General features: G+C 34.1%; 1 protein-coding gene across 1 annotated transcript in view; it reads left to right on the forward strand.

The window, feature by feature from the left end:
* Positions 1–15579, forward strand: part of LOC149802083 (fanconi-associated nuclease 1-like) — a 67584-nt gene that overhangs the window by 25388 nt on the left and 26617 nt on the right. The window contains exons 8-11 of the mRNA XM_089956485.1: positions 3337–3565; positions 8231–8392; positions 10359–10521; positions 14229–14425. Coding sequence (XP_089812611.1) covers positions 3337–3565; positions 8231–8392; positions 10359–10521; positions 14229–14425 — 751 coding nt within the window. The remainder of the gene's footprint in view (positions 1–3336; positions 3566–8230; positions 8393–10358; positions 10522–14228; positions 14426–15579) is intronic.

A 15579-nucleotide genomic window follows, 5' to 3' on the forward strand; every position in this document is an offset into this window, starting at 1 on the left:
AACTATTTTTTATGCATCTAAACAAATTGCCGTGTGTTTTTAAAGGAAGTGATCTTGTCACGTGATTCGTTAGTCGCAGTCTGGTACCCTATTGTTTTTATATATTTCTTTACACTAAGTGAATGAAGCCAAAATGGCTTTGATATGTACCATTTAACATCATGCAGATTTGACCTCGTGGCTGTTAGGATTTGTAATTTTGACAATTATTGTCATTAGTAATAGCCACTAATTATCAAAGTGAACATCTTACTAAGGGAAGCCATAAAGGCTATCGAACCAGTTTCCTGCTGACTTGTGTATTGTACATTGATGCTGCCACTTCTCAGCTGTTACTACTGTTCAATAATTGTAATTTTAACAATTATCGAAATGACTAAACCGGACATCTTATGATAACAGAGCAGTAAGGCTAATTGGATTACATGTACTTACCCTTTTGTATGGATTAAAATTTGAGTCTTTCTCGGCTTTATGGAATAAATGTGGCTTAAATGATATAATATTAACCTTAGTGGTACATATACTTTAGTCAACACTTCCTTCAGTAACGAAAACCTGACATCGGGAAACAGAAATCGGATTACTTAACACATGTTATGAATAAAATACTGGTTCTGGATACATATCAAAATAAAAATGTGGCCGCTTGTGAGGGGTAAATTTTATATTATTGCACTAATATGCTGGCCGCTGGTCATGTTAGCCGGGTAGCCTTTCGTGAGGGGTACTTTTGAACACAAACTGGTCGGTGCCAACGGATTCTGGCCGTAAGGAGTGGGTGGCCGCTGGTCAGGGGGGCCGTTCAAGAGGGGGACTACTGTATATCATATTCACATACAGTATGACAGCCATCCAAGACTTTACATAGTGTGAAAGCCCTTCTAGACTTGCATATCATATCCATACACAGTATGACAGCCCTTAAGGACTTGCGTGTAATATCCACATACACTGATATCCATTCAAGACTTGCATATTACATTCACATACAGAATGACAATCCTTCAAGTCTTGCAAATTATATCCATCTACAGTGTGAGCACTGTTCAAGACTGGCATATTATAACCACATTACAGTATCACACCGCTTCTGGACTTGTTTACATCAGCATACATTGTAACAGCTGGTATATCCCAAAAAAGCATGGCATTCCTTCAAGACTTGCATAACATATCCACATATAGCATGACAGCTTTTTAAGACTTGTTATAATATCCACATACTATATGACAGCTGTTAATGACTTGCATATTATATCTGCAGACAGTTTGACAGCCCTTCAGGACTTGTGTATATCAACATACATTGTAACAGCTGTTAATGACTTGCATATTATATCCGCAGACAGTTTGACAGCCCTTCAGGACTTGTGTATATCAACATACATTGTAACAGCTGTTAATGACTTGCAATATTATATCCGCAGACAGTTTGACATTCCTTCAGGACTTGTGTATATCAACATACATTGTAACAGCTGTTAATGACTTGCATATTATATCCGCAGACAGTTTGACAGCCCTTCAGGACTTGTGTATATCAACATACATTGTAACAGCTGTTGAAGACTTGCATATTATATCCAAATACAGTTTGACAGTCCTTCAAGTTTGCATATCATATCCATGTACAGTATTTCACCCCTTCAAAACTTGTAAATAATATCAGCATTCATTGTGACAGGTCATTAAGATTTGTGTATCATATCTATATGCCATGTAACAGGCTTTCAAGACTTTCATATCATATCCACTTGCAATCTGACACCCCTTCACAACTTGCATATCAAATCTATCGGCCTTAATTGTCCTCATAACTTTGCTTTCAGCAGTATAATTTTCTTTTGGAATATTACATTTCAGCCAAAGTTATTATCTTCCTTTACTGTGTATTGATGAGACAATGAATTGAATTTCCAGCATTCCAAGTTTAGAAGAGTTATGGCCCCTGAATGCCCATCTTCTTCAAAACTTTATTTTACAATAGAAGGTATTTCTGTTTAACGAGGATTTTTAATTTTTTTTACAAATCGTCAGGGAATGGCTAAATTTTTAATTTATGTGCAGTGTCGTTGCACAAGTGATTAAATTTGCAAGGAACATTCAAATTTGGTGATGTCATCAAAATGCACCCTTTAACACATTAACCCCTGGAGGTTTTTGTCATTTTCACCTGAAAATTGAGTATGAAACACATTTTGAAAGCTATTTCTGAATAGATCCAAAAACACCAAATCCCAGGTGATCTTTCAATAACATACTGCCAAGCTGTGTTAGAAACATCGTTTTTCATTGGCTAATTGGCTTGTGCATGAGAGGAAGGGTAAAAATTGGAGTTCTTTTTTTTTTTTTTTTGCTAAACGAAGCCTTTATTTTTGTATCAAGACCATTCTTTTTTCCAAATGCCCATCTTATCCTACTTTTAGCAAAGTTCATCTGTCATTTTGCAGTTCATACCGGTTTGCCTTACATCTGAGACCAAAAAGTCTAAAATCTGGACACAAAATCAGATTCCAACCAGGGGTTAATTTTGGGTAGAAAAAAATCGGGTCCAAAAAATGAGATTTTTTATCTGTATTTTGTAGTGCAACTAGATATTCCAGATTATTTGGTATCATTGTAGAGCTACATCTGTCTACCTTTCTATAATACCACCCACTTTAGTGTATCATGCATGACCATGACGCTACAGAGCTCGGCAGTAGGCTATTACCTCCTGCCACGTTAACTTGTCGCTAGGGGTTGATGTGTTAAAGTCCAGCTAAGCAAGTTGTAGAACGCAGGGGCTTTTGTGATGCAGCTATACCTCTGAGCTCTAGGTTTGTTTATTAATGGAATTTTTCAAAAACTAATCAGAGGGTGAAATGCATTACTTATAAAATGGTTCAAGGCTTATTCTGTTGCTGATGATTTTGTAGTAAATTAACTTTTAGATGAAAGTTATGGTTTATTAATATTTTTAAATGCAACTTTTTAACTTTTCAATATGCGTATGAATCAAAAGTTGCAATTATTGCATTTTCTGATGGTCCTATCAGCATATACGGTACTGCAGCTTATAAAAAGTATTGTTATATTGCATAATTTATATGTCTGCTTATTGTTTTTGCTATGTAATACCATCTTGGAATCTCGTAAATGCCCTTTATATTAACCATATTTATTGTTAAAAAATTAATTTTTGGGTTGCTGAATAACCTATATCATCCATAGCATTTTTCTGTTTGTAGCTTAACAATTTCATTGTAATGAAATCAGAACACAGAAGATGTTCATGAACTACATATTAATACTTAAATAGTAAAAATCATGCTATTACACATATTTTTTCAGATGGGACAAGAATCTCCCCTTGTTTCTAAGATCGTATACCCCATTACATGTATACTACAGAGTGAGAAGTCAGGCAGTGGATATTCTGCAGAGAAGTAAGAAGTATGTGGAGGCTGTACACTTGCTGCAGGAACTGCTGTCCCAAACTGTTTACTGTACCAACTCAAGGGGTTGGTGGTGGGACAGGTTGGCTCTTAATTTAGATGTCCATCTCAAGTCCACAAAACAGGTTGGAAAAATGAAACTCTTTTAATTTCATTTTCAGCTATTGTAGTTAGTAAAAAAAAAAATCATGCCAGCATTAGCATAAAGCCCAACTTAAGAATCCTCTTTGTGGTGATGGGGGGTAGGGTCAGCAATGATAGAATTAAGGAAGGGTTCATTATAATGCAGTTGACCAACTAGACTTAACTTTTAGTGGTATTTCTGTACCATGACAATATCTATTTATCTGCTCAACTTTGACATCTCTCTGATTTCTTCCTCAGGAAATCTTTAGGATGGGTCAAAGGTCACATGTACAACAATGTTCGTTACAGAGACATTTTTAACATGTTTTAAACCAAAACTTTGTACATCCAGTCATAACAAGAAGAAATATCTTCTATCACAAGTGTTGGCCTAGTGGTTAGACCATCTGCCCCAGATGGGGTAGGTTGCAGGTTCAAGCCCATGACAAGTCATACCAAAGAATAAAAATGGTACTAACAGCTTCCTGCCTAGGCCTTCAGCATTAAAAGGTTAGTGTTAGGACTGGGTGGCCTGGTGTCAGGATAAATGTGACTGGGCAGGACATGATGCTACATAACTGTGGCATGATGCCCCAGTGTTAGACATCACTATAAACTGCAGATATCGTAGTGATATGACTGAAACATTTTAAGGGTATGTTAATAATCCAAATCACATACAAACACACTATCACAAGTCTAGAAATATTGAATATTCTGAATGAATTCCATGCGTTGATTGTGCTGATGTACCAATAGTTTTGATATATCCCATTGATGTAATTCAGAACATCTTTAAACGAATTCACAATAATCCTAAAAAAATGTTTTAATCCAAAAGTCAATGAGGATATTGTAATTTGAATGAATAATTTAAATAAATGATTCCTCTCAAATTATATCTGAACATAGCTGCCAAGTGTCCCGTTTTTTACGTATTTGTCCCATATTTTGGACCTGAATACAGATGTACGTTTTTTTGGCAAAAAATATTTTTTTTTTTTAAATATATAAAAAATTCCTTGCAATTTTCAGTTTAGAACGGGCACTCGGTTCCATTCTAATAGAAATGTATCGCATGTACATAGGAATACAGTTCTACAGTATGATTGGTTCATTCAAAATCGAGGCTACAATGCCTGTCTTTATCTGCCATATTGGATTTCGCAAACAGTTACCGCTGTCACTGTATCTCATTTTCGTAATATTCAACTTCTAATCATGTTGAATAGGAAAGCAGAATATTCAGAATTTTCTCCAGGAAAGACAAAAGAGCAGAACTAGAAGGACAATTGTGCCGTCTTGTTTAGATTTGTGAAACCATCCAGTAAAGGAGAAAACTATGTTTTGCAAGTTGTGTAACGTGATTTCGCTATTGGGCGCCTATGAAATAAAGAGCATGAAAAAGCTAATAAACATCAGCTTGCTGTTTCATCATACACAACTCAGCCTGAACTTACAACGTTTATAAATACCAGAGAGAACCTTGATGTAATTTGATCGAAATTCGGTTTCTTAAATTTCTTTTGGAAATTAACCTTCCTCTTTCAGTTACTAGTGTTGCTGGCGATTTATTTCGCACATGTTTTCCAGACAGTAAAATTGCAAAGGATTACTCATATGCTAGAACGAAAACAGTTCAATAAGAAAATCACACAGAATTGAGATCATCAGTGATGGTTGATACGTTCAAATTGATAATGATCGGAAAAAGATAAGGTGTGGAAAAGGCTACTATAAAAAGTCTGTGTCTGAGTGTGTTGCACTCTTGCACCTTCTGAATGGGCAACCGAATTTAATATGGTACAACATGTGTATTTGACATTAAATAATTATGTAAAGCACTGTCCTACTTTACTGATGGTTGTATATGTTGTAAATAGTTACATATGCATTAAAATTTTAAAAATCAGTATTTGTTCCTGAAAATCAGTATTTTTGTCACAAGAAGTCAGTATTTTTTTATTCGGGGGTTGGCAGCTATGTCTGAACACAACAGTAAATAATTTCACAGACTGTTACAGATATAGGAATGAATAATTTTGCTTGCAAGAATGTTGTATAGAATCCTAAGACACAATGAAAATGACCAGAATGTGGGTAAAAACTTCAGTTCAAGAACATTCTGTGTCATGTAAATAAGTCTAGACCTTGAACTCAGATATCAGTATGTGTGTTGGGTGGTGGCTTGGTATGGCAAGCCATTAAATTGCTCTAATTATTATCCCAGTTTTTAATACATTGAGAAGGGTAGGGGATGAAGCTATCACTATGTTTCTGTATCATTCTATACTCTTAGTCAGTTCAGGGAATCTATGTGAAACTTGCAATAAATATTGGACTGTTGGTCCACAACAGTTCAGAGAATCTATGTGAAACTTGGAATAAATATTGGACTGTTGGTCCAGAAAAATTCAGGGAATCTATGTGAAACTTGGAATAAATACTGAACAGATGGTATAAAACAGTTCAAGGCAACTATGTGAGACTTGGAATAAATTTTGGACTGATGATACAGATGTAACCTTTGCCATTCACAACTCTTAAGATTAAATATTTTTAATATTTTTGTGTCTGACCTGTCATGCATCCGTTATTCACACTTTCATTTCTGAAGCAAGAAATCTGTATTAGGTCCATTTAGTCGATTGGTGGTGCATATGTGTCTTTTGGTATTCACAATTCTAAGTTTTATTCATTTTGTCTGTCCATCCATCTGTTATCCACACTTTAGTTTAAGGGTCAGCATTCCAAAACCAATTTAAGGCATCCCTATGAAATTTTGTAAAGTTATTGGCTGGTAGGGTGGATATGTCTTTTGGTATTCACAGTTATACATTTTCAGTATTTTTTCATGCATTGGCTCTTATCCATCTATAATCATTCACACTTTTGGGGTTATGGAGCATGACTCCAATCCAAGCGGCTCAAGATATCACTATGAATCATAGTACAGATGTTTGACTAGTATTCCATTATCCAAACTTTTGTTTCCAGAGCAAAATTTCATAACCGTTCAAGATATCTCTGTTATAGTTTGGTTCATATATTCAACTGGTGATTCATTTATTTTTTTTGCAATTCACTTTCTTTAAGTTTTAATGTTTTTGTCCATTACCCGTTTCATCATCCATTCATTATTCACACTTCAATTCAATTTATAATCTTTATGTGTTAGTACTTTGCATGACTCACTGTCCACTCATTATTCACACTTTAGTTCTATTTATAATCTTTGTATTAGTACTTTTAATGTTTTGTCCATTGCATGTTTCATTGTCCACTCATTATTCACACTTAAGTTCTATTTATAATTTGTATGTGTTAGTGCTTGTAATGTTTTGTTCATTGCCTGTTTCATTGTCTACTCATTATTCACACTCAAGTTCTGTTTATAATCTGTATGTGTTAGTACCTGTAATGTTTTGTACATTGCCTATTTCATTATCCATTCATCATTCACACTTCAATTGTATGAGTAAAACTCATGATACCTATAACTTCCCTGTATACTAGGTAAATATAAACTTCTTTGATCCCTGTATACTAGGTAAATACAGACTTCTTTGATCCCTGTATACTAGGTAAATACAAACTTCTTTGATTCCTGTATACTAGGTAAATACAGACTTCTTTGATCCCTGTATACTAGGTAAATACAGACTTCTTTGATCCCTGTATACTAGGTAAATACAAACTTCTTTGATTCCTGTATACTAGGTAAATACAGACTTCTTTGATCCCTGTATACTAGGTAAATACAAACTTCTTTGATCCCTGTATACTAGGTAAATACAAACTTCTTTGATCCCTGTATACATGGTAAATATAAGCTTCTTGTATATCAAATCTCAGACAAATTATCTTCCAGCAGACATTTTGGCAGGGGTCATAATAATACACATTAATTAATATTATCATAGGACAGTTTGCATCTTTCGGTCTTTTTTATATCCCCACCCCACATACAGCTATCACTATGTCTGCCTGTAAATATTTTCACCTTCTTGACCATAGTTCCCAAACCATTCAGCATGTAAAGCATGTAGTGTAGAGGTGGCTTTTAATTCTTGTAATTTTTCTAATTCAGTATGTTTTCTTTTATCCATGGCAACAAGGTATAAATAGTATATAAACTTAGCGTGCAGTACCATAGGTTTACTAGCATAAGATGTATAAAATTGATAGTGCTGGTGTTTTTAGTAGGAGACTTTACAGTAACAAGGGACACCGGTGAGGAGCAGTGTCTCATCTCTAAATAAGTCCTGTTTTACATTGCTGTAATGGGCAAACATTATTTAGCAAAGGAATGAGAAGAGACCTTTCGTAATTACTTACCAAATTTTATTTTTATTCTTCCATTACACTTTGCATCGCATTTAATACTGTATATTTTTTTAACCATTAGACTGTGTTCATTGTCTCTATGATAGTAATAGGCACACAATAAAAAATAGATGCTGCACTTTGATTTAGTTAAAGCTTTGAAATATTATATAACTTGTAGCTTTTCTTACATTATTGATTGATTCAGTGGTTAATAAAGAAGTTATACTGTTTGGGTCTCATTTAGAATTGCATTGGCTTTCAGCTAATGCTAGCAGTTTATTTTGAATGATGAATATTTTGCTATGCTTTTAATATGAAATTTTGAATTTACAAAGAGCCTTGAAGTGATCAAAGAGGGCTTGGCAGATCCATTTGTGAAGACTGGTCATCGTCTGTCCCTGTACCAGAGAGCTGAGAAAATCTGTAATGCTTATAAATCACCATATCTCACCGTCCTTGCAGAATTACAGCATGATGTTGTTCTGGAAGCTCCCAAGGTAAAGCTTTTTATCTTGCATATTTTAGTTGATTGGGTGTTTTAGTTGATTGGGTGTTTTAGCTGACTGTTTTTTTTAGTTGATTGCATATTTTAGTTGATTGGGTGTTTTAGCTGATTGTTTTTTTTTAGTTGATTGGGTATTTTAGTTGATTGGTTATTTTAGTTGATTGCATATTTTAGTTGATTGGGTGTTTTAGTTGATTGGGTATTTTAGTTGATTGGTTATTTTAGTTGATTGCATATTTTAGTTGATTGGGTGTTATAGTTGATTGGGTATTTTAGTTGATTAGGTTAGTTGATTGGGTGTTTTAGCTGATTGGTCTTTTTAGTTGATTGCATATTTTAGTTGATTGGGTGTTTTAGTTGATTGGGTAATATAGGTATCATTTTGTTGGTAGTTAACAGTGTCAAGATTGTGTCTTGAAGGCTTTGTCTTAAATTCATCCAAGTCCTATAATATACATTATATAACATAATCATAGGACAGTTGACAGATAAGACATAAAGATCTGCAGAATCTGTTTTCTTAAATTCACAAAATGCATATTTACCTACTTCCAATTCTCACTATAGCAAATCTCAATGTTTTCTGTTGCATGTTCTTCCCACACATCCACTCACCATTCATCACCAAAACATGCACACCTTCTGGAACTTGACCCAAGGTTTGTAACCCATATTGTCTCCACCCCTCAGTACACTTCAAACATTGCTTTTGTGATTGCAACTTTTTGGTGTATATCAAACCTTTGAGCCCCTTTCTTGGACACCATAGATATTAGACACATCTCTCATTCTGGCACCAAATGGACAACCTTTATATTAAGTTTAGTGAACTTCCACAGTGTAATTAAAATGGGCAATCTATGTACTAAGTTTAGTGAATTTCCTCAGTGTGATTTAGAAAGAGATATGGTTATGGACAGAGATTGGTCAGTGGAAGGAAATATTGAGGGCATCACAATATCCCACCACCACCACCATAATGTATTCAGTTGTGAAGATGGTTAGGACATAAATTAATAACCATCATAGAAAGTAAGGGATGGATTCCCAGAGCATATACTATCTGTACCCGCTTATAGGATAAGTCCAACTGCAAACTGCATAGACCCAGATCTGCCATAATATAATGTACCAGCAGCTCTGGATTGATGCAGATTGTTAGGAGTAATTAGTAGAACAAGCAACATACATCTAGGTCCACAGACACATTATGGTACGGCAGATCAGGATCTTTGTTGTTTGCAGTTTGACTTGACTTATAAGCAAGTATATATGGTAGGCATTATTGTAGTAATATCAATATCAGGCATATTAGTATTTTACTCAGATTTGGTGTAAATTTATAGACAGAATATTTCATAATCCAGGTGATCAGGGTAGTTATATACACAATGTACTCAAAGTCCGGGTGGTGTGAATGGTTGGAACTACTTCCCTTATAAAGGTATCAAGATGTACTCAAAGGGAGGGTGTTGAGAATGGTTGGGACTTACTTCCCTAATGAAGGCATAAGGATGTACTCAACATCAGGGTGGGGAGAATGGTTAGAAAATATACACTAATCAAGGCATAAGGATGTACTCAACATCAGGGTGGGGAGAATGGTTAGAAAATCTACACTAATCAAGGCATACGGATGTACTCAACATCAGGGTGGGGAGAATGGTTAGAACATTCTACCCTTAAAGGCATATATTTGCTTGATGTAAAAAATATGCTATAATATGCTAAAAATGCTAAATTTGGCCAAAAATTAAGAAACTCTAAAATAATATTAATTGCAGTAAAACAAAATTTGAAAATGAAGGCATGTTTCAAAAGTGCCTAATCAGTCATACTGAACATGTTGGAAATGAATGAGGCACAGACTATAAAGAAGTCATGTGATATCTTGCATATTTTTTGCATTGTGACATGCCTAGCAAAACATACAGGTGATTTCTTGTCCTTATATGCAGGTGTACATAGATGGGCCAGTGATGCCAGATGCCACAGCAATGGGGATGAAGTACAAGTTCATTATGAGGAGCCAGGAGGAGGAAGAGTTCAATGAAGGTGTTACACTTTGTGCTGTGGAGGAACTGGCACTTGAACACTACAAACAAAATGGATACACAGAAGGTACTTGTTCCATTTTTATATGCCTGCCATATCATAGATCATATTTTGTCATATTGTCCATCTGTATGTCCTCAACTCCTTACCATATTTAATTTCTACACAATAACTTGAATTCTCCCCCATTTACCATTACCTGACCTTGTAAGTATTTCACATTTGGATCCAGATAACAAACCGGTTGATTTGGGCTCAGTAATTCAAGGTCAAGGTCACAGGAACTAAAATAACTGTTGTTGTTGATTATAGTGGTGGTAGCACAATAGAGATCAGTATTAAGTTGTGCATTTAAATCCAGCACTTGGAAATTGTTACATTGTACAAATAAAAAAATTGATTTACTTTTTGCTAGAAAGAGTAGGTCACTAAGACCTTCTTTGAATTACAGCAGCTAGGGTGTGGTTTAGGTACATGAAGTGGCAAAGCAAATATGATTTAACCTTTCACAGGATTTTTACTATTTAAGTCAGAACACAGTATTTTGTGTCAAGTTAATAGACTATTCAGATTTTACCATAACTGTATTCACACTTATCTACATTCCACATCTTACCATAACTGTATTCACAATTATCTACATTTCATATCTTACCATAACTGTATTCACAATTATCTACATTTCACATCTTACCATAACTGTATTCACACTTATCTGCATTCCACATCTTACCATAACTGTATTCACAATTATCTACATTTCACATCTTACCATTAACTGTATTCACAATTATCTGCATTTCACACATTACCATAACTGTCTTCACAATTATCTACATTTCAGATCTTACCATGACCGTATTCACAATTATCTACATTTCACATCTTACCATTAACTGTATTCACAATTATCTACATTCCACACATTACCATAACTGTATTCACAATTATCTACATTCCACACATTACCATAACTGTATTCACAATTATCTACATTCCACACATTACCATAACTGTATTCACAATTATCTACATTCCACACATTACCATGACTGTATTCACAATTATCTACATTTCACATCTTACTGTAACTGTATTCACAATTATCTACGTTTCACATCTTACCATAACTGTATTCACAATTATCTACATTCCACACATTACCATAACTGTATTCACAATTATCTACATTCCACACATTACCATAACTGTATTCACAATTATCTACATTCCACACATTACCATAACTGTATTCACAGTTATCTACATTCCACACATTACCATAACTGTATTCACAATTATCTACATTCCACACATTACCATAACTGTATTCACAATTATCTACATTCCACACATTACCATGACTGTATTCACAATTATCTACATTTCACATCTTACCATAATTGTATCCACAATTATCTACATTCCACACATTACCATAACTGTATTCACAATTATCTACATTCCACACATTACCATAACTGTATTCACAATTATCTGCATTCCACATCTTACCATGACTGTATTCACAATTATCTACATTTCACATCTTACCATGACTGTATTCACAATTATCTACATTTCACATCTTACCATAACTGTATTCACAATTATCTACATTCCACACATTACCATAACTGTATTCACAATTATCTACATTTCACATCTTACCGTAACTGTATTCACAGTTATCTACATTTCACATTTTACTATAACTGTATTCACAATTATCTACATTTCACATCTTACCATTAACTGTATTCACAATTATATACATTCCACATCTTACCATTAACTGTATTCACAATTATCTACATTCCACATCTTACCATAACTGTATTCACAGTTATCTACATTTCACATTTTACCATAACTGTATTCACAATTATCTACATTTCACATCTTACCATAACTGTATTCACACTTATCTACATTCCACACATTTCCATAACTGTATTCACACTTATCTGCATTTCACATCTTACTATAACTGTATTCACAATTATCTACATTCCACACATTACCATAACTGTCTTTACAATTATCTACATTCCACACATTACCATAACTGTATTCACAATTATCTACATTTCACACATTACCATAACTGTATTCACAGTTATCTACATTTCACATCTTACCGTAACTGTATTCACAATTATCTACATTTCACATCTTACCATAACTGTATTCACAATTATCTACATTCCACTCATTACCATAACTGTATTTACAATTATCTGCATTCCACACATTACCATAACTGTATTCACAATTATCTACATTCCACACATTACCATAACTGTATTCACAATTATCTACATTCCACACATTACCATAACTGTATTCACAATTATCTACATTCCACACATTACCATAACTGTCTTTACAATTATCTACATTCCACACATTACCATAACTGTATTCACAATTATCTGCATTTCACACATTACCATAACTGTATTCACAATTATCTACATTCCACTCATTACCTTAACTGTATTTACAATTATCTACATTCCACACATTACCATAACTGTATTCACAATTATCTACATTCCACACATTACCATAACTGTATTCACAATTATCTACATTCCACACATTACCATAACTGTATTCACAATTATCTACATTTCACACATTACCATAACTGTATTCACAGTTATCTACATTTCACATCTTACCGTAACTGTATTCACAATTATCTACATTTCACATCTTACCATAACTGTATTCACAATTATCTACATTCCACTCATTACCATAACTGTATTTACAATTATCTACATTCCACACATTACCATAACTGTATTCACAATTATCTACATTCCACACATTACCATAACTGTATTCACAATTATCTGCATTCCACACATTACCATAACTGTATTCACAATTATCTGCATTTCACACATTACCATAACTGTATTCACAATTATCTACATTCCACTCATTACCTTAACTGTATTTACAATTATCTACATTCCACACATTACCATAACTGTATTCACAATTATCTACATTCCACACATTACCATAACTGTATTCACAATTATCTGCATTCCACACATTACCATAACTGTATTCACAATTATCTGCATTTCACACATTACCATAACTGTATTCACAATTATCTACATTTCACATCTTACCATTAAGTGTATTCACAATTATCTACATTTCACATCTTACCATAACTGTATTCACAATTATCTACATTTCACATCTTACCATTAACTGTATTCACAGTTATCTACATTTCACATCTTACCATAACTGTATTCACAATTATCTACATTTCACATCTTACCATTAACTGTATTCACAATTATCTACATTCCACATCTTACCATAACTGTATTCACAATTATCTACATTTTACATCTTACCATTAACTGTATTCACAATTATCTACATTTCACATCTTACCATAACTGTATTCCCAATTATCTACATTCCACATCTTCATAATGTTCTTATGTTTCAAAATCCATCAGACATGAATTTCATTCATGCTTATTATGTGCCAAGAATTATACAGTCTGTCATTATCAATAAATAAATGTCTGTTTCTGTGCAGTTGTTTGTTGAGAATTTATATTGGCAGCATCTTCTTACCAGCATTGGAAAGCCAGATAGGACCTGTAATCTTCAACATTGAACTTGGTCACTAGTAGTTTGAAAAATGATCTATTCTTTGACAGGTATTAAATTGCACTCCCTATTTCAGGTGTCTATGCTGAGGGTTTAAAGTGCACTCCCTATTTCAGGTGTCCATGCTGAGGGATCAATTGTCAGCAACCTATTTACACTGCTGTTTTGGGATGTGATTTTTATGGACATTGCAGATGCATTTCACAGCCCCTTTCAAACACATCCACTGGATCTGGAGACAGAAGAATTTTACCTGAGAAGAAAGCAGCAGATTAATGATAGGCTTATCTGGATTAGATCCTGTACTGAGGAGGTGGGTGGTCAGTCAATGGAATATCACAAAATATTTGTGATCATAATGTTTTCACATATTTCACATGAATTTTACTTTTGCTTAGAGCAAATTATGTTATTAGTATAACATAGGTATGCTGATTTTGATTATTTTGATTTACAAGTATGCCTAAATGAAATCAAGAAGATATAATTATGCTTAAATTTCACAAGTTTTAGTATTAAAATGGGAATTTCTTATTCAGTTCTTACAAAAATTCACATGGACAGTCCTTTGAATATTATTTCATCCAATTAGAAGTATTTACCATTGTTTTACTTATTATAATGACTCTGTAGAAATGTTCATTAATCACAGTGTAAGAGTGAGAATTCTATCATCAGAAGAAAGATACTTGTGAGATTACTACTTAAATTTACACTGGTAGTGATAGTTGTACTGTAGGTTGTTACCGTCATGAAATCCTGATAGAAATATGTTTCCTTTAATGAATTTTCTATCAGGAAAGATATTTCTAACAGAAAGAACTCTAATTACTTGTACTTTAGACTGATTGCAGGTCACATATGCCTTTTCCTTCTAAATTGTAAGGAGCCCAACAAATCACCCAAGATACAATGTAATGGGACCAGCTGAACCCCTTGTAGACACCAATGTACAGGGCCCTACAAAATCCCTTGTAGACACCAATGAAATGGGCCCAACAGAACCCCTTGTAAACACCACTGTATGGGGCCTGACAGGACCCCTTGTAGACATCAATGTAAGGGGTTTACAGAACTTCTTGTAGACACCAATGTATGGGACCCAACAGAAACCCCTGTATACACCATTGTAAGGGTCATTCATAACTTCTTGTAGACAGCAATGTATGAGGCCCTAGAAAAACCCTTGTACATACCAATGAAATGGGCCCAACAGAACCCTAATTAGACACCAATGTAAGGGGTCCTATTGAACTTGTAGACATCAGTGTCAAGGGCACAAAAGACTTTACTGACAAATACCTTGTTAGCATGAGAGAAACAAATGGAGGCAGACAAATACATATGAGATTACCTGATTAGATTTTTATGCCACTTTAGCAGAATTTCTAATTTTTAAACTTTTCTTTGAAATATTTTTTCTGCAGTTGCAATGTACATGTTTTATGAACACAGATCTAGTTATGA

The sequence above is a fragment of the Sinohyriopsis cumingii genome, chromosome 4, assembly GCF_028554795.1.
Source record: "Sinohyriopsis cumingii isolate HCF-2022 chromosome 4, ASM2855479v2, whole genome shotgun sequence".
Lineage (NCBI taxonomy): Eukaryota > Metazoa > Mollusca > Bivalvia > Unionida > Unionidae > Sinohyriopsis > Sinohyriopsis cumingii.